Source organism: Dermacentor variabilis, chromosome 1, assembly GCF_050947875.1.
Source record: "Dermacentor variabilis isolate Ectoservices chromosome 1, ASM5094787v1, whole genome shotgun sequence".
Lineage (NCBI taxonomy): Eukaryota > Metazoa > Arthropoda > Arachnida > Ixodida > Ixodidae > Dermacentor > Dermacentor variabilis.
Window position 1 is genome coordinate 2896100 of NC_134568.1, and position 26458 is coordinate 2922557.

Genomic DNA, 26458 nt, shown 5'->3' on the forward strand with positions numbered 1-26458 from the left:
GGCGAAGGCGAAGGAGATCGCAAGCTCACGCAGCGTCGCTCAGAACAAGTTGAGACGTTCTGTCAACGTGAGACGTGCCTGTCAACTTTGACATGCTCACTTCGCTTAGTGAGGTAGTGAACTGGGTCATGGTGGCATAGCATGACGTTCTAGCTAATGTGATCATGTGAGAAACGCAATGTTGAATTTTTTTCTTCGGTGTAGAATTAAGAATGTTTGTTTAGTTTCTGGGATTTCGAATTCAGCAGTTCGACCTAGAATTTACGTTAGTCTAAAGCCGAATAAATACGGTAATTTTTCATTGGGAAAACTGCACCTCACTTTCTCTGACGGCGTCTTGAAATGGTGGCCTTCACTGCAATGCGAAAATGCTTTGCATTTCAATGTCAAGGTGGCGTTTCAGTCAACGTTCGAGGTGTCATCACGCTTATTTGTTCTTAAATACATGTGTGAACGACATGTTTTTTTTTTGTTGTTGTTGTTTTCATGCAAAGGCTGACATTGACTTTTCCTACTGTAACATGTTTAATGTCTTTCAGACGGAAGCGCCTTGTCTTTTGATGATTCTAACATCATGCGGGACTACATGAGGTAGGAACCCTCAGGACTATTATGGCGTCTTCTATATGCAAGAAATAGAGGTCACTTCGCCAGCAGTTGTCTAGTAATGCGCTTTCGATAGATTGACTGTCTCAGTTTATGATGCTGACAAATTATTCTGAGGTCTGCGACCATCGATCACTACCACTGAGTTCTGATTATGTACCTCTGATGACGTACCATGATGAAGTACCACTGAGTCTGATGTGCAGGCTACGCACGTTTCTGTTAAGCTGAACAACTTTCAAGCAATACTTTTTAATTATTTTCTGGCAACGGCTACTTCTTTTCTTCTGAGTCGGTTTGTGTTATTATTAGAACGCGCAGCACTCCTTAAAATTTCAAAAATATATTGTCTCCAAAAGGCTAACCTGTGATCATACCCGGACCCGAAGAGACAGCGTAGCCTGATCGCATAAGCACGGGAGATGGCTACGGCCCGCGGCTACCTGCAATAAGAAAACCACCTAGGCCGCAAACTGCGCTTGCTCATTATAAAAGTTTATGATAATCAGCCTCTTTGTCTCTCTTTCTCTCTCTGTCATGAATGTACTTCAATGTACACTCTCCCTCGAAAACTGTGGCTTGTTCCTCGGGTGTTTTCTATGTTTTGGAATCCTGCTCTTTACTGCCTTCTAGAATGATGGTTTATATTGAAGGTTCTGTATTTCAAGATATCGAGTAACATTATTAATTCATCTAGGACCGCAATGAAACTGCTTACTTCCCCCAAAACGAACAGCAGGCGCGCAATTACTGCAGTTGTGTCCTGAATATTTTTTTTATCGAGCCACTTTGTTCAGCCATGATAAGTATACAAGAACATACGCTACACTTCGCAGCAGCTCGCAGGGGTTGGAGCAATACGGTACTCCTCTTCCCAACCGGTGCCGAGGACCGCCCATGGGTTCAGCTCAGGTATTGCGTGGAAGAGGGTCTGGCCAAGGTTCGGAGCGCGTGCTTCGAGGTTCTACGCCGCGCCCAGCGCCCAATGGCTGTCACAAGGACGGCGAGGGTTTCTGGATCCATGGACCTTGCACTCGACACCCGCATCAGCATACCTCGACAATGCTTCAGGTACCGACAGCTTATTGGTAAAGCAACTTGGCATGCGTGCTATTGATGTAAGCAAGCACTGTGGCTGGTTTAGATATGAGCAGTAATACGACACGTGGAATTGATGCATTGCGTACCACATTGTAATACAAAGTGAGATATTCATTCTTTTTATTTCACGCTCATGGGTTTGGTGCAAATACGTACGGACGCTTTCATTGTACTATAATGACAACCCAATTTAGTGACGGGCCACGAAAACATCAAGCAACGAGAAGTTATAATGGCGACAGCTAATCTCCGAGGGCCGTTGAAGTGTGCGCTTAAATTCCTCTCATGGTCGGGAACCAACAGAAATTTAGAAGTTAATCTTTCCTCAAAATAAAATGAAATTCGAAGTGCAATTGGCATGGTTGCAAACAGTGACAGCAACAGTTCATAAAATGTACTTCCAGGTGAGCTAGTCAGCTTATTTTTTTAGATTTCATTATTATCATCATCATCATCATCACCAGCCTGGTTACGCCCACTGCAGGGCAAAGGCCTCTCCCATATTTCTCCAACAACCTCGGTCATTTACTAATTGTGGCCATGTCTTCCCTGCAAACTTCTTAATCTCATCCGCCCGCCTAACTTTCTGCCGCCCCTTGCTACGCTTCCCTTCCCTTGGAATCCAGTCCGTAACCCTTAATGACCATCGGTTATCTTCCCTCCTCATTATATGTCCTGCCCATGCCCATTTCTTTTTCTTGATTTCCACTAAGATGTCATTAACTCGCGTTTGTTCCCTCACCCAATCTGCTCTTTTCTGATCCCTTAACGTTACACCCATCATTCTTCTTTCCATGGCTCGTTGCGTCGTCCTCAATTTAAGTAGAATCCTTTTCGTAAGCCTCCAGGTTTCTGCCCCGTAGGTGAGTACTAGTAAGGCACGGCTATTATACACTTTTCTCTTAAGGGATAATGGCAACCTGCTGTTCATGGTCTGAGAATGCCTGCTAAACGCACCCCAGCCCATTCTTATTCTTCTGATTATTTCCGTCTCATGATCCGGATCCGCCGTCACTGCGTGCCCTAAGTAGATGTATTCCCTTACCACTTCCAGTTCCTCGCTACCTATTGTAAATTGCTGTTCTCTTCCGATACTGCTAAACATTACTTTAGTTTTCTGCAGATTAATTTTTAGACCCACTCTTCTGCTTTGCCTCTCCAGGTCAGTGAGCATGCATTGCAATTGGTCCCCTGAGTTACTAAGCAAAGCAATATCATCTGCGAATCGCAAGTCACTAAGGTATTCACCGTAAACTTTTATCCCCAGTTCATCCCAATCCAGGTCTCTGAATACCTCCTGTAAACACGCTGTGAATAGCATTGGAGAGATCGTATCTCCCTGCCTGACGCTTTCTTTATTGGGATTTTGCTGCTTTCTTTATGGAGGACTACGGTGGCTGTGCAGCCGCTATAGATATCTTTCAGTATTTTTACATATGGCTCGTCTACACCCCGATTCCGTAATGCCTTCATGACTGCTGAGGTTGCGACAGAATCAAATGCTTTCTCGTAATCAATGAAAGCTATATATCAGTGGTTATATTCCTTACATTTCTGTATCACCTGATTGCTAGTGTGAATATGGTCTATTGTTGAGTAGCCTTTACGGAATCCTGCCTGGTCCTTTGCTTGACAGAAGTCTAAGGTGTTCCTGATTCTATTTGAGATTACCTTTGTAAATACTTTGTAGGCAACGGACAGTAAGCTGATCGGTCTATAATTTTTCAAGTCTTTGGCGTCCCCTTTCTAATGGATTAGGATTATAGTATCGTTCTTCCAAGTTTCCGGTAAGCTCGAGGTCATGAGGCATTGTGTATACAGGGTGGCCAGTTTCTCTAGAACAATCTGCCCACCATCCTTCTACAAATGTGCTGTTACCTGATCACCCCCCAGCTGCCTTCCCCTTTTGCATAGCTCCCAAGGCGTTCTTTACTTCTTCCGGCGTTACCTGTCGGATTTCGAATTCCTCTAGACTATACTCTCTTTCATTGTCGTCGTGGTTGCCACTGGTACTGTATAAATCTCTATAGAACTCCTCAGCCACTTGAACTATCTCATCCATATTAGTAATGATATGGCCGGCTTTGTCTCTTAACGCTTAAATCTGATTCTTGCCAATTCCTAGTTTCTTCTTCACGGCTTTTAGGCTTCCTCCGTTCCTGAGAGCATGTTCAATTCTATCCATATTATGCTTCCTTATGTCAGCTGTCTTACGCTTGTTGATTGTGATTAACTTGGAAAGTTCTGCCAGTTCTATTCTAGCTGTAGGGTTAGAGGCTTTCATATGTCGTTTTTTTATCAGATCTTTCGTCTCCTGCGATAGCTTACTGGTATCCTGTCTAACGCAGTTACCACCGACTTCTATTGCACACCCCTTAATGATGCCACAAGATTGTCGTTCATTGCTTCAACACTACGGTCCTCTTCCTGAGTTAATGCCGAACACCGGTTCTGTAGCTTGATCTGGAATTCCTCTATTTTCCCTCTTACCGCTAACTCATTGATCGACTTTTTATGTACCAGTTTCTTCCGTTCCTTCCTCAGGTCTAAGCTAATTCGACTTCTTACCATCCTATGGTCACTGCAGCGCACCTTGTTGAGCACGTCCACATCTTGTATGATGCCAGGGTTAGCGCAGAGTATGAGGTCTACTTCATTTCCAGTCTTGCCGTTCGGTTTCCTCCACGTCCACTTTCGGCTATCCCGCTTGCGGAAGAAGGTATTCATTATCCGCATACTATTCTGTTCCGCAAACTCTACTAATAACTCTCCTCTGCTATTCCTAGTGCCTATGCCATATTCCCCCACTGTCTTGTCTCCAGTCTGCTTATTGCCTACCTTGGCATTGAAGTCGCCCATCAGTATAGTGTATTTTGTTTTCACTCTACCCGTCGCCGATTCCACGTCTTCATAGAAGCTTTCGACTTCCTGGTCATCATGACTGGATGTAGGGGCGTAGACCTGTACAACCTTCATTGTATACCTCTTATTAAGTTTCACAACAAGACCTGCCACCCTCTCGTTAACGCTATAGAATTCCTGTATGTTACCAGCTATTTCCTTATTAATCAGGAATCCGACTCCTAGTTCTCGTCTCTCCGCTAAGCCCCGGAAGCACAGTACGTGCCCGCTTTTTAGCACTGTATATGCTTGTTTTGTCCTCTTAACTTCACTGAGCCCTATTGTATCCCATTTTCTGCCCTCTAATTCCTCCAATAGCACTGCTAGACTCGCCTCACTAGATAAAGTTCTAGCATTAAACGTTTCCAGGTTCAGATTCCAATGGCGGCCTATCCGGAGCCAGTGATTCTTAGCACCCGCTGCTGCGTCGCAGGTCTGACCGCCGCCGTGGTCACTTGCTTCGCAGCTGCTGGGGACTGAGGACCGGGGTTGATTGTTGTCTTCATATAGGAGGTTTGTGGCCAAGTAGTGCACCAGCGGTGGCGTAGATGTACAGCACCCGCCTCGCGTGCAAGAGGTCCGTGGTTCGAATCCCGGTGCCGGCAATTTTCCACCCGATAAAAAAAAAACAATCCGCGTGTTGATAAAATTGCACAAACAGGCCTGGAGTGGGGCCTGATCCCGGTGACCAGAACCGGTAACGCACTCCCTCACCAGAGCAGGATTCGCCACCCTGGTGCAGTACTTGGCCACAACCTCCTATGAACACAACAATCAAACCCCGGCCCTCAGTCCCCAGCAGCTGCGAAGCAACTGACCACGGCGGCGGTCAGACCTGCGACGCAGCAGAGGGTGCTAAGAATCACTGGCTCCGGACAGGCCGCCATTGCAATATGAACCTGGCAACGTTTAACGCTAGAACGTTATCTAGTGAGGCGAGTCTAGCAGTGCTATTGCAGGAATTAGACGGCAGTAAATGGGATATAATAGGGCTCAGTGAAGTTAGGAGGCCAAAAGAAGCATATACAGTGCTAAATAGCGGGCACGTCCTGTGCTACCGGGGCTTAGCGGATAGCAGAGAACTAGGAGTCGGATTCCTGGTTAATAAGAATGTAGCTGGTAACATACAGGAATTCTATAGCATTAATGAGAGGGTGGCAGGTCTTGTTGTGAAACTTAATAAGAGGTACAAAATGAAGATTGTACAGGTCTACGCCCCTACATCCAGTCATGATGACCAGGAAGTCGAAAGCTTCTATGAAGACGTGGAATCGGCGGTGGGTAGAGTGAAAACTAAATACACTATACTAATGGCCGACTTTAATGCCAAGGTAGGCAAGAAGCAGGCTGGAGACAAGGCAGTGGGGGAATATGGCATAGGCACTAGGAATAGCAGGGGAGAGTTATTAGTAGAGTTTGCGGAACAGAATAATATGAGGATAATGAATACTTTCTTCCGCAAGCGGGATAGCCCAAAGTGGACGTGGAGGAGCCCGAACGGCGAGACTAGAAATGAAATACACTTCATACTCTGCGCTAACCCTGGCATCATACAAGATGTGGACGTGCTCGGCAAGGTGCGCTGCAGTGACCACAGGATGGTAAGAACTCGAATTAGCCTAGACCTGAGGAGGGAACGGAAGAAACTGGTGCATAAGAAGCCGATCAATGAGTTAGCGGTAAGAGGGAAAATAGAGGAATTCCAGATCAAGCTACAGAACAGGTATTCGGCTTTAACTCAGGAAGAGGACCTTAGTGTTGAAGCAATGAACGACAATCTTGTGGGCATCATTAAGGAGTGTGCAATGGAAGTCGGTGGTAACTCCGTTAAGCAGGATACCAGCAAACTATCCCAGGAGACGAAAGATCTGATCAAGAAACGCCAATGTATGAAAGCATCTAACCCTACACCTAGAATAGAACTGGCAGAACTTTCGAAGTTAATCAACAAGCGTAAGACAGCTGACATAAGGAAGTATAATATGGATAGAATTGAACATGCTCTCAGGAACGGAGGAAGCCTAAAAACAGTGAAGAAGAAACTAGGAATTGGCAAGAATCAGATGTATGCGTTAAGAGACAAAGCCGGCAATATCATTACTAATATGGATGAGATAGTTCAAGTGGCTGAGGAGTTCTATAGAGATTTATACAGTACCAGTGGCACCCACGACGATAATGGAAGAGAAAATAGTCTAGAGGAATTCGAAATCCCGAAGGTAACGCCGGAAGAAGTAAAGAAAGCCTTAGGAGATATGCAAAGGGGGAAGGCAGCTGGGGAGGATCAGGTAACAGCAGATTTGTTGAAGGATGGCGGGCAGATTGTTCTAGAGAAACTCGCCACCCTTTATACGCAATGCCTCATAACCTCGAGCGTACCGGAATCTTGGAAGAACGCTAACATAATCCTAATCCATAAGACAGGGGACGCCAAAGACTTGAAAAATTATAGACCGATCAGCTTACTGTCTGTTGCCTACAAAGTATTTACTAAGGTAATTGCAAATAGAATCAGGAGCCCCTTAGACTTCTGTCAACCAAAGCACCAGGCAGGATTGCGTAAAGGCTACTCAACAATAGACCATATTCACACTATCAATCAAGTGATAGAGAAATGTGCAGAATATAAGCAACCGTTATATATAGCTTTCATTGATTACGAGAAAGCGTTTGATTCAGTCGAAACCTCAGCAGTCATGGAGGCATTACGGAATCAGGGTGTAGATGAGCCACATGTAAAAGTACTGGAAGATATCTATAGCGGCTCCACAGCCACCGTAGTCCTCCATAAAGCAAGCAACAAAATCCCAATAAAGAAAGGCGTCAGGCAGGGAGATACGATATCTCCAATGCTATTCACAGCGTGTTTACAGGAGGTATTCAGAGAACTGGATTGGGAAGAATTGGGGATAAAAGTTAATGGAGATTACCTTAGTAACTTGCGATTCGCTGATGATATTGCCTTGCTTAGTAACTCAGGGGACCAATTGCAATGCATGCTCACTGACCTGGAGAGGCAAAGCAGAAGAGTGGGTCTAAAAATTAATATGCAGAAAACTAAAGTAATGCTTAACAGTCTCGGGAGAGAACAGCAATTTACAATAGGCAGCGACGCACTGGAAGTCGTAAGGGAATACATCTACTTAGGGCAGGTAGTGACGGCGGATCCGGATCATGAGACGGAAATAATCAAAGAATAAGAATGGGCTGGAGTGCGTTAGGCAGGCATTCCCAAATCATGAACAGCAGGTTGCCGTTATCCCTGAAGAGAAAAGTATATAATAGCTGTATCTTACCAGTCCTCACCTACGGGGCAGAAACTTGGAGGCTTACGAAAAGGGTTCTACTCAAATTGAGGACGACACAACGAGCTATGGAAAGAAGAATGATAGGTGTAACGTTAAGGGATAAGAAAAGAGTAGATTGGGTGAGGGAACAAACGCGAGTTAATGACATCTTAGTTGAAATCAAGAAAAAGAAATGGGCAGGACATGTAATGAGGAGGGAAGGGAATCCCAAGGGAAGGGAAGCGTAGCAGGGGGCGGCAGAAAGTTAGGTGGGCGGATGAGATTAAGAAGTTTGCAGGGACGGCATGGCCACAATTAGTACATGACCGGGGTTGTTGGAGAAATATGGGAGAGGCCTTTGCCCTGCAGTGGGCGTAACCAGGCTGATGATGATGAGTGCACCAGGGTGGCCAATCCTGCTCTGGTAAGGGAATGCGTTACCGGTTCCTGTCACCGGGATCAGGCCCCACTCCAGGCCGGTTTATGCAATTTCATCAACACGCAGATTTTCTTAATCTGGTGGAAAATTGCGCGGCACCGGGATTCGAACCACGGACCTCTTGCACGCGAGGCGGGTGTTCTACCTCTACGCCACCGCTGCACGCGATGGCGTAGGTATTTAGATTTCAGCTAAGCGCAAACAAGTAGCGGGCAAATAATAAAGATGAAGATAAATGAACCTGTCTTACCCACCTACGTTGTGCATGACAGCGATATCAACATATAAATATGTAGATACCATAAGAGCAAGTTGAATATATCAAGCGGCAAGGTCACCGCACTTTGCTCTAGTATATTCTCGCATCATGGCTGCAAGCAGAAAATCAAACAAAAGCAAGCGATGGCACAGCTAAGAACCTGGTCGCAGCAAGAGCTTATGTATCGCTTTTGATCAAGTTCTGGCAGTTACGAAAGTTCGCCTTGCAGAAACCACACCTACTCGTGTATACCGGCATTCATAGGAAGGGCAAAAGGGTTTAGGCACGAGAAAGGCTACAACAAAGACATACAGGCAGAGACTGAGGAGCGCATACGCCAACCGCCCCGTTACCTCTGCAAGGACGCTGAATTGTGGAATGCCATGACAATACAAACAAAAGTTTTGCTGCTCTGCGAAGCTATTATAATCCTACTACGCATAACAAATCGTCAGTTGCCGCCATTACTTGCTCGCAGATTGGGCAAAACTGCACTTGCACAAAAAATGCAGCAATATAACATAGTCACTTTCTTCTTAATTGTACTCAAACACGACTTTATTTTAGCATCTTACAGTACATACGTGAAACTTTTTTCCTTTTAACTAACATCTAGCCATTAAAAAAATGTCTGATATTGGTGAGAACATAAAACTGCATATTTTTTGCGTGCTGTCAAGGAGCAAAGAACCTGCAGTGGATGAGTCCTGATAAATGTAACATGCGTCCTGTAATAGAGATGTCACACCTCGCACAATATCAGCAATAAACTCGTTTATTAATTTTTTTCGCTGAGTTAGCAAAGTCCATACACCTCAGAAACGCATCATGCCAAGACGGCCCGCTTGTGACCAATATAGAAGCCAGCTCCCTTTCGGACACACAATTAAAAAGTAGCTCATTAGGTAACACAATGACAGTCAAACAAGATAAAATGCTTTAGAAAGCTATAAAGAAGCTCGCCACGATCGGCAGAACCAGCAACAGAACCTTCTTTTCGAAAATAACTTTGTGATGCAAGCAATGTCGTCCTTATCCGATAAAGGATCGACTGACTGGGAACGACATGATGTGTTGCGGGGTAAGAACAAGGACACAAGAAGAAACAAGATGCCTACACAAGTGTGTGTGTCTGTGTATGGTGTCCTCATGTGGTCCTTTTTCTTGCTGCTCTACACTTCATGCCACTCAAGCCCACGTGACCATCCTCATTCAACGTTGTGTAGTTTTTATATAGATGCACTGACACAACCACTTGCAAACTATGTGTCTGCGGTGTCAAATCCCATATAAACTGCCAAGCACAAAAGTTGCAAGATGGCGCAGTGGTTAGAGCGAGCAGCGTCCTGTGGCACATTGCCGTTAGGGGCACGAGTTGACATGCCGGTGGCTGTGCGCTGGTGGACAACATTCATCTTCGCACTTGCGAGGTTGAAGCAGACTGCAAGGGTGCGGCCGTCATCGTGGGTGTAAAGGTACGCGATGGCGTGACGTCATACGCCCGATGTAATAATTCCTTTACGCTGCATTGACTGAGCATGCGCTAAAATTTTGCAGCCACCGTTACACTGCGCTCATAGTACCGAATGCCACGGGATTCCGTGTCCATGCTAAGGAAATCCGACGACACCTAAGCTCTTGAGATTGTGAATGCGCAAGTATTAATGTCCAATTGAACGCCGCTGAGCAGTCATTCCAGTTACTAACTCCTCGCGGGCAAGCGAACGCGTCGAGACCCTTGGCCAACGCCTCCTAGATAGCACAAGATCGCTGTGGTATTATTCACATTACGCGTCATTCACATTCACATTACCAATTGAGCTACCGCGGCGCCGTTTTCGCATCTACTTACTTGGGTATAAATGTTTTAATACGAGAACCCTGGGAGTGTTAGCCAGCGCCACCACTCACAAACCTGGCGGAGGATGTGGAACATCCTTTCTGCCGCAGGCGCCACGGGTACGTGATTTTTTTTTGGGGGGGGGGGATGGAGGGGAGGGGTCAAGCCGACTGGTCAATAAACCCACACATGCTACCTGAAAGCGTCAGCGTTGCCGGATTCGACACCCTCGCTATGTAATAAACGAGAAGAAAGGAGGTTAAGCGAGAGGCCTGAATTTTATTAATCATATGACAAGAAACCAATGACAACACCAATAATATAATATACCTAATAATAACATTAATAACCACTAACAATAAGATTACTCATCATAACCAGCATGGTTTCAGAAATGGTCTGTCTCCTGTTTCTCAATTTGTCGAACTTCTTCAGCACCTCGCAAAGAGAATTAATGACCACAGCCAAAGAGATATATTTTTCCCCACTACTCGAAGGCTTTTGATCGCGTTTCAAAGGCCATTAAATTGCTCTTTAAGCTTAACTGCATACTTGGGGATAGTTAGATGGATAGGCGACTACTTGTCTGAGCGCCGGCATTTCGTACAGTATTAGGACCACGCTTCTGACACCGTCTCGCTTGTTTCTGGCGTTTCGCAAGGTTCAGGGCTGGCACCATTTTTATTCCTCTTATCTATATAAATGGCATAGGACACCACGTCGATGTCAACATACGTTTGTTCGCAGACCGGACTGCGTACTCTTAAAGCAAATAAACTCTCCTGCAGACCAGGCAAGGTTGAACAAGGCGCCCAACAACGTCGTGCAGTGGTGCAACATCTGGCAAGTGGCTATAAGTTCAGAAAAAAAAAAACTGTGTCAATGTCAACTACAAAATGAAATCAAAGCGTAACTGCTGTTATTGCTGCGGCAACGAATTTGTTCTTGAAACCGTAAGGGAGCAGAAATACCTCGGCATAACTATCTCACAAGACCTCGGTTCATGTACTCATGTGAAGTATATCACCAAAAAAGCCCTACGATATTGCACCCACGAGACCAAACTGCTCGCTTCAAAGGTTCTTATCCACCCAATCCTAGAATATGCGAACATCGTCTGGTATCCGTTTCTCTAAAGAGATATGATCATGCTTGAGTCGGTGCAGCGGAAAGCGGTTCGCCTTATCGACAACAGGTATCGGCGCACCGACTCCCCCCACTCCCCGCCCCCCCGGAACTGCTTTCACGCGCTGGCCTTGCCACCTTATCCAGCCGCGCGACCCTCTATAGACTGAAGTTTCTATATTCATTAGTTCATAATGTGCTGAAGTAAATCCTACCACTTGTGTCAATTTCAGTCGTTCCAGGGAAACACGACACCAACGTGAATTCACGCTTCAACAATACTCTTGCGTTAACAACGTATTTCAGTACTCTCTTTCCCCCGAGCGGTGCACAGTTGGAACGCACTGAATAGCGTTGTAACGTCGCAGGATACGCTGGAAAGCTTCGTTCAGCTCGCAGGGGAAGCCAAACTTCATGCCGTCTCTGAATTCTTCTTCACGGCCATTTTGTGCTTTCCATTCTTTATTTTAAGCCAGTAACAAAGTTTCTTTGATTTGTCTTCGTTTTGCACCTATTTTGTAAAAACAAAATCACAATGATTTTTTTTCTCATGTGCATGTAGAGCATCGCACGCGTAATGCGGAGACGTGGGATCGTTCCCCACCTGCGGCAAGTTGTTTTTCCATCCACTTTCATTTCCATTAATTCATCATTTCTCTATTTCAATTAGTAAGTACAAGTAAATTCTCATATGTTTTCCTTGGTTTTCTTTGTTTGTTGGCTTCTTATTATTAATAAAAATCGGGCCCCTTTGTTAACCCCTTTCTTCTCGCTTATAACTGCGAAGAGGAATCTAAGAACGCAGGTATTTCGGAGCACATTATTATAAGGTAATGTGAAGTAAATGTTTTACCTAAACGTTTCATGTTGTTCTAATCTTTGTGGAGCTGAAGGGGAACAGTGCATTTTACCAGGAAGGCTTAGAAGGCTATAGCTTTACTAATGCATTTACATAGGGTGGGCGAATATTGGAATACGAATAGTTTGCGCGTAATAGTTTATTCGTATTCAAAAATGAACTATTCGGTATATTCGTATATCAGAATCAACCAGATATTTCACAACAACCGCCTGTTTAAGATCGGGTTACTGTTCTCCACCTGCTGAAGAAGGTGCCGTAAATTATAAGCATCAGAAGTAAAACAGCGACAAAGTTCTGAAGCAATGCAGAAACAAGATGGGTAGTGCAAGCCTTGTTTTCTCTTTTGCGTTGGAAGTATGGCGATCGTTAACACACCTGGGGTTCGATGTGGTGCACACACATAGGAACCCAAGAATGGATGGACGTGGATACTTCCGTCGCTGTAGCACCATTGGGTGTGGTGCAAGATATGATGCGAAAGGCGTGAACACGACGACGGACAAAGAGGGAAGCACACACACACAGGGGCCGCTTCACATCAGAACTGCTCAAGCAACACACCCAGCTATACATGCTAACGTGGTAGTGCGACGCACGCGTACAGCGGGGGTGGCGGGTTCAGCTCTCACCCTGATTTGTTTTTGCCTGCATTTGTCTTTAGCTTCTAATGACACCTCAGCCTCAATTAAGAACAGCAAATGATTTCCTCCATGCCTTTTTTTTATTTTCTTCATTATCTGTTGGTTTAAGATGGTTCTGACTAACAAATATGTGCGAACGTTCTTACAGAAACAGCGCCCTTACAAAACTGGGCCCCTCGGTTCTCCTTCGTTTCGTCACATTGCAGACAACCCGGTGTTGTTGCTTCTGTGCTACCAATTAGACTTTCTTCCAGTCTAGTCACTTAGTTGTTTTATCTTTTACTTTACAACCAGTGATTTTTTTTCCTTGTAACATGCCCTTTATTGTGTCTAGGGCAAAAAAAAATAAACTTTTTCTTTTCCTTTTCCATAACTTCTCATATTTTTTCAACAAATATTTATTTTCCGCTTTTTGGAAAGTTGATCATACAGCATCCTGTCATTCTCGGAAAGCTTGTTTGCCACCAGTCTAACGGTGCCGAGTGGCTATATCTGTGCAGTTTTTATGACTGTTGTAGGGACCTTTTGTTTAAAATGGTCCTGATTGTCCGTAATAGTTGACTCTCTATCGAGTACAAGTGGGTTCCTAAATATACCGAAATAACTATTCCTGCTGTAAATAAGTGCGTCTGCATTTGTCTATTCGATTCGATATTTGGTACTCACTATTCGTATTCGAAAAAGTCGGTGTTCGATCGCCTACCTCTAATATTTACATAACGTGTTATGACAGCTTAAAATCTTCATTACCTTCAGATTGGAAGTTTACAAATACAGGAATATTAAAAAGAACACAACCAACCTAGATTTCCTAGTCGCGCGAGGACGAGCTCAGCCGTTCCGATATTTACGCCTTTTTTACGTAGTCGATATGCCTTATATTCATCTGCCGTATTCTAAATCTGAACATAAAATTAATTCAATTTGGTTTAGGTAAATTAGCTCTCTGACACGCTTGCGCACGTGTGGCAATCGAATGAATGTAGTGACATTGCCGAGCCCGCAGCGTTTAAACGCGTTCAAATAGGCTTTGTAAATAATAAACAAACTTCAATTTTGTGAGCACACTGTGAAGGCTACCAATGTGATGTAAATCATCGGTTCACCGTAGTCACGGTGCTTATGCGTCGTACAGCGAGTTGCTTCCACTTACTATATGTAGCTTTTGAACGTTAAACTGCGTTCTAGATGATCATTTTCGAGGAACCTGTCTAACTTACAAGCCATTAAAATATCGCCAATTGTTCCTTTAAATCACTATAAAATAACGCTGATTGCTAAATAAAAAAGTTTGCCGTAAAGATACAAGAAGGTCACTAAATCTAGCGACAATATCACTAATATGGCCACACTGAATAAGTACCGGTAAATTATAGAAGCAAATCTGATTTTGTGTTTTCAAAAATGGTTAGGCTAGACAGCCCCAACAAACACGGGATGATGTAAGAGGTGGTAGATTAAACGTGTTTTGGACTGCCCAGCAACAGCTTTTTGAGCAATGCGTCTTGGCAAAGCACGCCCTGCAGGCGTATCCTACAGCAAAGCACGGTAACCCTTATCTACTTAGTGCGGCCGGCCGAAGATCATCTCCTACAGCACGTGGCGACGGTGCCTGAAAGACAATCCTAGAAAGACAATCCTAGCTGCCCAAGCAGCGGATACGTGACAAAGAAATCGTGCCTATGTGGGCGCAATTCTGATAGCAAACTTGGCATCAGCTGTTATTCTGTTACATTTGTCAGTGTACAGCCGACAGTGTCAACTTTCACAAGTGTGTGTATAGGAGGGGCATGCCCCCCCCCCTCCCCCTCACACACACCGGCAGATACGCCTGACATGCACGGTGTGACGCACGCACATGCCAATATAAACACATCTCACTCGATGACCACGAACACTCGCTTTCAAAACGCGGGCGCAATAAAGAGCGCTGGCAGCCAGCAACTAGCTTCATCGCGAGAACACATTTCACGGCCCAATAAATGAAAGCAGTCTTCGAAAGTACTGGGAACATCAATTGCAGTATTGAGATTCTTAGTATGAGAGACCAAGTAGCCCGAGTTAATGCCTAGGTCAAGTCTTCAAAGACAACTGCAGCCTTGTAGAGGTGGAGAAATTTACCAGCTGGAACCGACAAGACCCTGTGTGCTATATACGTAACGTAACGGTGATGAGTGCGCTGAAGATACAATGTGACCGGGACTCCGCGTGCAGCTGGTGAAGAGACCAGACCCCCATTATCAGGGCTCCAAGCGGCTTTCTGTAGACTCGAGTGATCTTGGTCGGGACTCCAGGTGTCGCATTTCGGGGTTTCAAAAGTGTGTGTGGGGTGGGGGGGGGGGCAAATGGCCTACTTTGCCCCCCCCCCCATTTCTGAGAGTTGCGGGGGGGGGGGGCAAGTGTCCCCGCCCTGCCTCCCCCAGTGGATATGTCAAACTTGCTGCTGCACCTAAATACAAAGAAATCGACAGGACCGGATGAGTCATCAAACTTGTCTTTTAAGAGGTAGGCTGAATGGGTTGCGAAGTTCTTCATTATTATCTTCACGAAGTCTCTACGGTCAGGTACACTTCATGAAGAATGGAAAGTGATTTAAGTGATACCCGTATTTAAAGACGGGCACACCGCATCTACAACCAATTACTGGCCCATTGCACTAACGTCAAGCTGTTGCAAAGTGTTGGAACATATTGTTTCTAAGCATATTCGACTGTATTTGTCACAGAACAATATTCTTAGCAACTGTGAACATAGGTTTCGCGAGGGCTTCTCAACCGCAAAACAATGACTAGAAAGTGTTCACAATTTCAGTAAAGTTATCGATGGCAAGGTACAAATCGACGTGATCTACCTTGACTTCAAAAAGGCCTTTGATGAGGCTAATCATAGAAAACTGTTAATTAAATCAAAGGCTATTTTAGGAGATACAGGTGTAATCAAATAGGTGCAGGATTTTCTTAATAATCGCGCCCAGTTCGTCAGTATTGAAGAAAATAGGTCGACAATCTTTGACGTTAAGCCAGGGGTGCCTCAGAGTTCAGGTCTTGGGCCTGTGTTGTTCCTGGTATGCATTAACGATCTAATCGAAGAATCGGCCACAGTTACAGCGAGGCTATTCGCCGATGACTGGGTCACATATAGATAAGTGAAATGTATTAGTGACCAGATGCCCTTAAATTACTACTTAGGCAAAGTACACCAATGGTGCGACACGTGGCAGATGTCCCTTAGCCCAGTGAAGACAGCACGTATGACAATAACACACAAACATGAATCCCTGTCATTCTAATAGACTCTACAAGATGAGCCACTTCATGAACAGAGTACAAGTACCTCGGAAGTTTAGTAACATCTGACCTTATTCGGACACCACATATTAAAAAAGTCGTAGGGAAAGCCAACTAGAGATTAGGTTTTATTCAACATATCCCTAAACTGGCTTCTTGGGCAGCGAAACTGACTGACTATAAAGTGCTCGTGCGCCCGACATTAGAATATGCATGTGAAGTGTGGCATCCATATTTGAAATATTCAGTGTCAGAACTGGAGCAGGTCCGAAGACTTGCATTGAGGTTTATTTATTCCCGATACCATCGACAAGACGCCGTCACACCTTCTTATGTGAGGGCGAACCTGCCCCAACTTCATGTCAGGAGTAAGGAAAAACGGCTTAGCCTTTTTTATTTGATTATTAATGGTCTGGTTACTTGTTGATAAGTCTTACTACATAAATGAATCTAAGACGCGCATATTACGAAACATAGTAGACGCGTTGAGGAAAATGGATTTCACAGATTGCTACAAATACTCATTTTTACTTTCCACAGCACGTGATTGGAATTGCCTCCCTGCAGACATAGTGAATGCAAGGACTCGTGAGCAGTTTTCTGCACTTGTGTCCGAATATTCTGAACAATAGGGAATATATCACTCTAATGATCTATTGTACTGTTCCGGTCACTGCTTGCTGTATGTTGTTGTATTGTTACCACTGCTGTCTTGGTCCTAATGTGGACCAACAATATCTGTAAACAAATAAAAAAGAATCGGCGGCTCTGAGACCAATTTGCTCCACGATATAGGAAAATGTTGCCGCTCGGCCATTTTGTCTGCGCCGTTTCTACCTCCTGCGGCATGACGCGCGCGTTCTTACTCGCTAGTGTGGATGTAGAGAAAAGAGCCAAAATGAAGAGGCTGTGGCCGTAGCAAAAATAAAAAATAAAAAAATAGAAACATTAGTTTAACATAGCAGAGCCGTTGAACGGGATTTTGTCTTAATGCATGACGGTGGTCGAACAAGCGCACGTAGGCAGTGCCACTTTATTTCAGCATTTATGCTCACTTTTGCTCTCAGCTGTACTTTGGCATATAGAGTGTCACAACAATCATGCATCGCGTTTTTTAAAGTAAGACGAGCCGTTCTGTGCGAAGATAACCAAGTGTATGTTGTTCACAGAGGAGTATAGTAGCCGCCAGTTTTGCTTCTTGATGTCATTATTTAATAGCAATTAGCTATTCTTCAAATACTGCTGTGAATGGCTTGCTGTAAATGAATAATTTTAGGAAAGTGAAAGAAACATAAATCTGGAACGTTTTCAACCAGACACTTTTTTGCCCGTTTATTTGTTCCGGCTCATAAAGAAAGCTCGCGGAAAATGAAAAAAAAATGACAACCATTCCACTCCATGAAGATGGCACCGAAAGCACTTTGCTTTTCGTTTGGGAGCTTCAGTTGTCAGCTTTCGCCACAGAGTGCAATGGTTGCCCGGGCTCGCGATTGTCGTTTTGATTCAGCATCGCGGGAACATTCTTCGTCGGTGGTCGCTTTGCACCGGCGCCGTTTACATTCTCGTGCTGTTCCCTCCGGCGCTCCTCGTACGCATGTTGTTCTTCGGGTGTACGAACTATAGATGTCCGTCCCATTGATAACGCAGCTCTTTTTAGTGACGATACCTCCTGCTTATATACTGCGAGAACATTGATCTCATGTTATTTTCCACAGCGAGCGTTTCATCTGTTCCGCATTTTGTAATATGCGCCGTCGCACTGCACCCGTACGTGATCGCACACAAAGCAAACAATGAAACCCATTATGTATGGGTTTGTTAGAAATCGCTAATTCCGTTTCTGTTGCCGGACGCCGAAACAACTACGGAAGGTTAGTCATGCATAGCTTTCGCTGTAAAAACATCACGTAGCTGACGGTCCGGCCGCATCAAAGTGCAGCGCCCTTAAAGAGTCTCCACCGACGTTAATGTGCGCAGTCTTTCCACGACGTGTCAACCACCAGTTTCCGGCACTCTTTCCTTATCAACACCGAGGCGTGGCGCGGTCGCGGGCGGGGAGCACCAGATAAAGCGCCAGCTGCACCAATAACTGCTATGGGGCTTGTTTGAGGGTGACAGATGTAGAAAGCGAAAAAAAAAATGTACCCACCGAAAAATTAATGGTCTTCAAAAATATTGCTCCCCAAGGCACGATGTGCAACTGGTTGGAGAGCGAAGCTATAAGTCACAGCTAGAACGATAATTTATTGCGACATGGCTTGATATTATTCACACGGCGACAATCACATGCACCTTACCGAATTATTAGCCTAAGGCGTTTAACTGCTTGAGACTTGGCTTGCGCCGCTACTTCGTGCAGCCCTAAGAGTGGGCCAGAGAGAATAGGGATGCACTTAACCAGACTTTCTGCGCGCCTCGTAAGTACGCTGCTCTTCGGGAGTTCTCACTGTACGTGGTGTTGACTAGCCCTATCACAAAACAAATCAGTTCGCAGGCGGGCTTTTCTTTTACAAGCGAAAGTGCACAAGTATTTACGTATGCTCCGTATGCTGCAGTTGCTGCTTCCCGGCAACTCTAGCTTATGCAACCGTAACCTTTTATCGGGAAACGTTTGCGGCAAACGCTGTGAGAGAATGCGAGCTTTCTGGTTCTTTTTTTTTTTCTTGCGCCCTCATTAGCGCCCGAGGTTACTTAAGGTGCCCTACAACTTTGTAATTGATATGTTTCCGATTCAAGCAATAATTAAAAAGTAATTAATTAATACTTCGTGATGAAAAAAATGCTGGCCGTAAGTACATACGACTACGGCTACTATGCAGCCAGTACGATTTCTCTAGAGCTCCTGGGTATTTTAAAATCTTGGCACAAGTTAGCTGGGACACCCTGTATGTATGTGTGTATGTGTGTGTGTTTGTGTGTGTGTGTGTGTGTATGTGCGTCTGTGTGTGTGTGTGTGTACCTTTTTTTCTTTCTCATGGTCTTCTGCCAAGAATGCATGAAAACGCACATTGCGCAAAAAAAAAAAAGAACGGTGTCTGTAATAGCGAAACGGCACCCGAATTCCCACTGGTTGGTGCGCCAGGTGTCGCGTGAGGGGACGGGGCATCGCCGCCATTTCACGTCACTGTCGCTCTCGCTTTCGGAAGCCTGTGTTATCCGCGCGTTCCTCGTCAGCGAAAGCTCTCGCCTGCGTCCTAACTTCATCTCGGTTCTCGCTACCCGTTGTGGCTACCTATTGTGACGCAGGTTGAAATTATTCACATGCAGTTTACCTGATTATTAGCCGAAGTCGTTTCAATGGCCTACGCCCTGGCTTGCGTGACTATTTCTTGCGCCCTACAAAATGTGGACTAGAGAGAACAGAAATGTACTTGACCACACTTTCACCGCACCTGTTAAGTACGCTGCTTTTCAGGACTCCCCACTGTACCTGGCCTTCCCATACTAACGTCAGAACACAAATTAGTTGATAGGCGGGCTTTTCCTTTACGTACGAAAGTGTAGTTACGTCACTGCCCGCTTCGTATGCCGCTTCCCAGCAACTGCAGCTCATACAACCGTAAACTTTTCCGCGAAACGTTCGCGGAGAATGCTATGCGCGAAAGCGAGAATTTCGGTTTCTTTTTCCTACTTACCCTCGCACAGGAGCCGCTGCCGCAGATGGATGCTTTGAGCATCGCCTTTGGAACGAGGCGGTGGGTCGCACCACCAAGCTCTTCTTATCATAAAGCCTAATTTCCTACTTGTCCTCAAAAAAAAAACAAAAAAAGGCGCACACACTAAGGCTTCCCACCACCAAACTTTCTAACCTCCTATTGTGAACGTTCTTTTATAATAATAATATTTGGAGTTTTACGTGCCAAAACCACTTTCTGATTATGAGGCACGCCGTAGTGGAGGACTCCGGAAATTTTGACCACCTGGGGTTCTTTAACATGCACCTAAATCTAAGCACACGGGTGTTTTCGCATTTCACCCCAATCGAAATGCGGCCGCCGTGGCCGGGATTCGATCCCGCGACCTCGCGCTCAGCAGCCCAACACCATAGCCACTGAGCAACCACGGCGGGTAAACTTCCTTTTTATAGGCTAGCGTTGTTTGTCGTTTCCCTTCTTCCGCCAATCTTACAATCACCTGTTACTAATCTCTGTTGTGCACATGTTCCCTTTCCCCTTGCTCCAGCTGAACCCAAAGGCTTCAAGGAGGCCAGAGTTACCTAAATCGACCGCTGCGCAGGTATCTTCACATTCTAATAAAACATGGTTCATCGTTTATCCAAGCACATGCTTCTTCTTCCTTGTTGTATCTCGCTTTATAAGTGCGTGTTCTAAGGCATCCTGTTCTCGCTCGAAAAGTAAACAGCTTCCTTTTGAGTTACCATCAATTGTTTCTTTCCTGATTTACTTTTTTCCTCTTAAGTAGTCACTCATAGCAGATTTCATTTCCATTGTTGCTACCCATGAGGTTATGTCAGCCTCTCTGACTTTCCGCTTGCCGCTCTTTGTTGCCATCTTGCTCAATCTACAGGCCGCATATTTGCTGGTCAGCTTCCTAGTTCTTTTCCTTCGCTGTGAATCGATGCTTTTCCTGTACAGATACCTGAAAACTCTCCCAGCCCATTTACTTTCTTCCATATTCCTCAATCATTCTTCACACTCAATGCGAGGTTCCCTCACTTCAAAGCTTGCCCAGCCCGTATCACCCTGCCCAGCTTCATTTCTAGTCTTCCCGTGAGCGCCCAATGCGAGGCGTCCCACTGACCTTTGGTTGCCATCGAGTCCTTATTTTATCCGTGATTTCAAGCAAACAACCGCATTTCCAAAAGTAAGTCGTGGAACCATTACACCTTTCCACATACCCCGGAGCACCTCGTAACTATTGTATCCCCATAGCGCTCTGCGCTTCCATTATGGCTGCATTTCTCTTCCCCTTTACTGTTATTGTTTTTTCCTGTGTTTCCATATATCTGTTGCCTTCGTTCATACATATAGCAAGATATTTATATTCTTTTAGGCGAGGTATTTCCTGGCCCTGTATTTACACTGTCTGTTCCCAGTTTGCATTGCGCACCATAACACCTGATTTTTTTACCGCTAGATTTGAGGCTTAAATTCTCGCCTTCGTGTCCACAGACGCTGCTCATTATGTTGCTTGTTGGCTAGCAACACAATTGCGTCCGCATAATACAATCCTGGAGGCTGCTGCTCTACTATGGTACCCGTCTGTTTGTATGAGAGATTAAACCCGATATTGCTTCCCTCATGCGCCCTTTTCATCCTTACCATGTACATCATAAACAGAAGCGGGGATGGAAAGCGTCCCTGTTTCAGTGCCTTGTTGATACCAGCTTGCTCCTCGCTCTTCATTCTTTTTCTTTCAACGCAAACTGTATTTTCAAGATAAACATCTCACTGGTCGACTGCATACAGTCGTTGCCTATGCCTTCCACTTCCATAATATCCCACAATAGGTAGCGGTGTACATTGTCGTACGCTCCGGTAATGTCTAAAAGAGCCACATATGGCAGCCTCCTTTCTTCTCTGCACATTTTAATGCACTGAGTAAGGACTACGCGGATATACGAAGGCGATCGCCATCTGCTGGTGGTGCTTAAGGAACCCAGCGGTGCACGCCTCCCGAGATTTTCGTATGCACACGAGAAACCCATTGGAAGAGAGAGCTATACAGCTGTCGCGGTGAATAACTGAATAAATTTGAATTAAAACAAGAGTTGTCGGTAGTGAGTTTCGAACCTGCGACCCTACGCTCAGGAGCAGACCTTCTTACCCACTGAGTTCAATCGGCGCCTCTTAGAATGCAGAGCAGCGCACTCTGCTTTATGCCAGCATGCTAATTGGACTCAAATTTCCATTGCCAAGCCTGGCTGACGAAAGCAGTGACGTCAAAATCACCGTGACTGACTCGGATGCATCCACATTAGATTCTATGGTAGTCGGGTAAGGCAGCATGACGTCAGAGATCGAAGTGCACCAGCCTTGTGCTATCTAGGAGGCGTTGGCCAAGCGTCTCAACGCGCTTGCTTGCCCGCGAGCACGTCTCGAAGGACCACCCAGAGGCGCTGAAGTGAACATTAATGCTTTCGCATTCACAACTCATAAGAAGTGCTTATTGATAGATAGATTTATTTCTCTCAAAACAAAGTACAGAAATGAGAGAGGACGGAAGCGAAAAAGCTGCCGAATGCAGCTTGAGGTCCCACTACGCCCCACAGAGCAGCAGTGTGGTGGGAAACAAAGGCAATGCGACAGTTTGCAAAGTATACACAGAAACAGAATTCAAAATCACAATACCCATAATCTATTGCATAATTGCAATTTTACACGTAATCTATTACATTGGCATGATTTTACACAATTAACGCAATTACACAATTTCGTTGGCAATTCCCATTACACAATTCTAACGCCAACGTAGACAAAATTACAAATAAATAGAATTTATTCAAGTCACCCAACAGTTACACAGGTGAGCCCTTCGGTAGAAGGCTCGAAAAAATCTATCAATTCCATGAAGGTTTGTGTAGAAAGCAAACTAAGAGAAAAACGATTATCTTCGAGAACATTTAGGTACCTAGGCAGATTTGTCAATTCCATGAAGGTTTGTGTTGAAAGCAACCTAAGAGAAAAACGATTATCTTCGAGAACATTTAGGTACCTAGGCAGATTGTACGATAAAGATTGTGTGTGGTATTTGCTGCGACTTAACGGTAGGCTTCGTGATATAGAGTGGCGTACATCATATGTAGGTTCATGAAGTACTGGCTGAAACATTGTTAGCATAAGGTTATTGTTCGTTGCTACAGCAGTTCTGTAAAGTCAAAGCAGTTTGAACATATACAAGGCAGTTATTCTTAAAATGCTGAACTGCCTGAAATATTCTCTGGGGTCAGCATTCCACGGTAAATAGCTATCAGTCTCATCACACGCTGTTGTTCAATAAGAAGGCGCTGTTAATTGCGCTGTGTCGTCGTACCCGCAACTGTGTGACAATAAGCAATCGCTGACGCTATAAATGAATTATAAATGATGAGTTTAACCTGTGAGGGAGGCGTTAACCTATGTTTACATAACACGCAATTTAACCTGCTCATTTTAGCACGAATATTTTCAATTTGTAGGTCCCAATTAAGTGTCTCAGAGAATACAACACCAAGAGATTTTATACTGGGTACAATATCAATCTTGTCATTACCTAATAATAGTTCGATATCACCACTTACTACTTTATTTTTTGTCCTGTATATCACAGCCTTTGTTTTGTTCGTATTAACTTTAAGACAATTTTTATTACACCAGCGACGCAAATGTTCCAAAAATTGGTTGCCACGGAGGGATAACTCAGCTAGTGTGTTTCCTGTGGCAAGCATTGTAATATCATTAGCGTAAGCTACGAGATGAACCGGAAAGGTGGTACGAAAAATTTCATTTGTATACTCTACAAAAAACAAAGGCCCTAAAATGCTTTCCTGTGGTACAGCAGATAACATTGGCTCAACATATGATGAGGTTTCATTTAAAAACGCCATTTGTTTAGGGTGCTATAGGTAAGACTGTATTAAAGCAAGACTGATGCCCGTAATGCCATAGTGACGGAGTTTCTGAGATAATAGAAAGTGGTCAATTAGATCAAATGCTTTGGATAAGTCTATGTATATTCCGAGAACATGAAGCTTTTCTTCAAAGGCGGAAATTATAATTTATTTTTGTTTAGTCCCTGCCAACTCAGTCGATCTCTGTTTTCTAAATCCAAACCGGTAGTCAGAAAGAACAGTATGCTTACGTGCTTAGAAAGTTAGTCAACCGGCAATTTATAATTTTTTCTAATGCTTTAGACTGTACTGGGAGAATCGGTATTGGTCTGTAATTGGAAAAGTCAGAAACAGAACCACTTTTACGTATGGACACAACCTTTGCAATTTGCATTTGTTTTGGGGAGACGTCGGTACTAAAACAAAGGTTATAAATGTATGCTGGTGTCGGGGCTAATAAGTCTATTACAAATTTAAATGGTTAATCTTTGAAAATCATATTTATCCTTAGATTTACTCGTCTGGAGGTTGGGAAACACTAATATTATTTCTGATTCAATAGTTGGAAACATAAATAAGGTTTCGTAAAAGCTTGGTGCCGCTCAGGCATAACCGACAGGGACACCTGGTGCGACACACAGGGATTTTGTAACATTGATGAAAAACCTATTAAACTGGTTGGAAAGTTCCTTTCCGCACAGAACTTCGCCTTCTTTTTCAATGGAAGCAATGGGACGGTGTGACCGGAAGTTAAGCAAGCGATTTAGTTGGTCCCATTAGTCTCGGGCACTGTTTCTCGAAGCAGGGTCGAAAAGATTGCTAAAGTATACCAATTTCGCCCTCTTCAGTTTTCGGTTTAACTGATTACAGTATTTTTTATATGCGTCTAATTTTGCAGGGTCCCGAGATTTAATGAACGGCGTAAATAACTTGTCTTTTAATTTAATTTGACGAATTATTTCTGCTTTTATCCATGGTTTTCTATTTTTGGATTTTCTTGCGTGCCTCAGACTTATTTGTGTCCTCTAATTTAGTTGAAGCGCTCTTTTGTTAAATTATGAGCGATCAAATATTCAGCAGTCGATGTTTCGGGTGCCTTGATCTCGTCGCCATGCGATCAATCTTGAAAGCGACAGCATTATTACTTTCAAGGTACAAATAGTCAGCATAGGAATGTAAACCTGTTATACTGTGGCACTAGACGCTGACCTTGGCATACGCCCTGCATGCCCATCTTTTATGGAGTGTCAACTGCTTCTCGTTTTCTTACAAAGGGCTAAAATTCCCGCCACTGGTGGTGCTACTGTCATCGCCGTCTGGCTTCAAGTAATTGACGTCGCATAAAGATGCATATATATATATATATATAGCGCTTGCTTGAAGTACTATTTTATGCTTGCTCATGCTTGCAGTACGGATGCATACGCTGACGCGTCTGAAATAACATGTTTTTTCATAACCGTTGCTCTACATATTGTTCTGCTTAGTGTTTCGGTATTGGAATCTTTTATCAACAAGTGACCGAAATTGACCATGTCGTAGCTGTTGATTTATGCAACATGAGCGATATTCTGCGTGACTATTCAACTCTTTTAAATTCTAGTATTACAGTAGTTTCACCTTTGTGTTTCATTTGCCGTCAGAGATGCCCCTTGAACGTCATTGCCACTGCTCGCAGTTGCCTTCCACAACCATATCCCGGGAGGATGCGCCCGAAATCGACCTGCGCCCAGCGATCGCCAACGCCACAGCCTGACAGCAGACCACAGCTGCTGTAGGATGCTCTGCCCTGTAACCCGGGCTACCACTGCCACGCATGCGTACAAGTGCGTTCGTCGTGCGTGGCACTGGTCCTTTTCGGTGTTGCTGCTCGTCGCGACAAGCTGGAGCATCCGCTACGTCGCTGATTGGCGCAACTGCTGGTCAGGGAGGCACGGCCACACGGCCAGGTTGGGCAGTGCCGAGCCCGGTGCCAACTGGTGATCGATGGCAACAGGCAGAATTACACTGGAAGTTAAACTGCCTTGGTGTCGTCAACGGCTCGCCACTGTGCTTTCGAGGGGCTGCCACCGACGATGTCGTGAAGAAAACTGCCCTGTACTTGAAGAACTTAATGCGTGTGTTTTATTTAATGTGCATCGCAGCTTAATGAGGCAGGTTCGGGTCGCGTGGAAAGTGATGGTGGGACAGGGAATTTACTTATAATTTGCGTTATTTGTTTTCATAAACCTTAAAGTCATGTAGTATTTATAGACAATAAAGTCGGTGATGATTTGTAGTGACATCAGATCTGCTACTAGACAGTAGGAGCTGTATTGTAAGCAGCCTTAATCAAAGTTGGCAACTTTTCGTCCGTTCAGTGTCATTGATTCGTCTTCTGGAGAAACATTGTCCGGTGAGAGAGGCAATAGATACCACAAATGTTTAGTTGGTAAGCACGATAGCTTCCACAAAAAACCATGTGAGCCGAAAAGTGCACAATAACTGGAGGGAGAAGATTCACCGTCTACTTATTAGGATGTGGCGCAATTCGTGACATGTGGCTGGTGGAAATTTTCTGA

General features: G+C 44.6%; 1 protein-coding gene across 2 annotated transcripts; it reads left to right on the forward strand.

Annotated features, from left to right (window-relative positions):
- Positions 1-542: 542 nt before the first annotated feature.
- On the forward strand, positions 543-26102 carry LOC142569724 (uncharacterized). Of its 2 annotated transcripts, none has more exons than XM_075678625.1 (3): positions 543-591; positions 1443-1677; positions 25543-26102. In XM_075678625.1, the coding sequence occupies exons 1-3, from the start codon at positions 575-577 to the stop codon at positions 25651-25653; spliced, it is 363 nt and encodes a 120-aa protein (XP_075534740.1). In that variant the 5' UTR covers positions 543-574; the 3' UTR covers positions 25654-26102. The 2 variants fall into 2 exon arrangements, with proteins under 2 accessions (XP_075534740.1, XP_075534741.1); XM_075678626.1 differs by having other exon boundaries at positions 25576-26102.
- The last annotated feature ends 356 nt before the right edge of the window (positions 26103-26458 follow it).

Coding starts and splice junctions, on each gene's coding strand:
- LOC142569724 (XM_075678625.1), top strand. Junction 1,678..25,542: donor ATACCTCGACAATGCTTCAG/GTACCGACAGCT, acceptor TTGCCGTCAGAG/ATGCCCCTTGAACGTCATTG.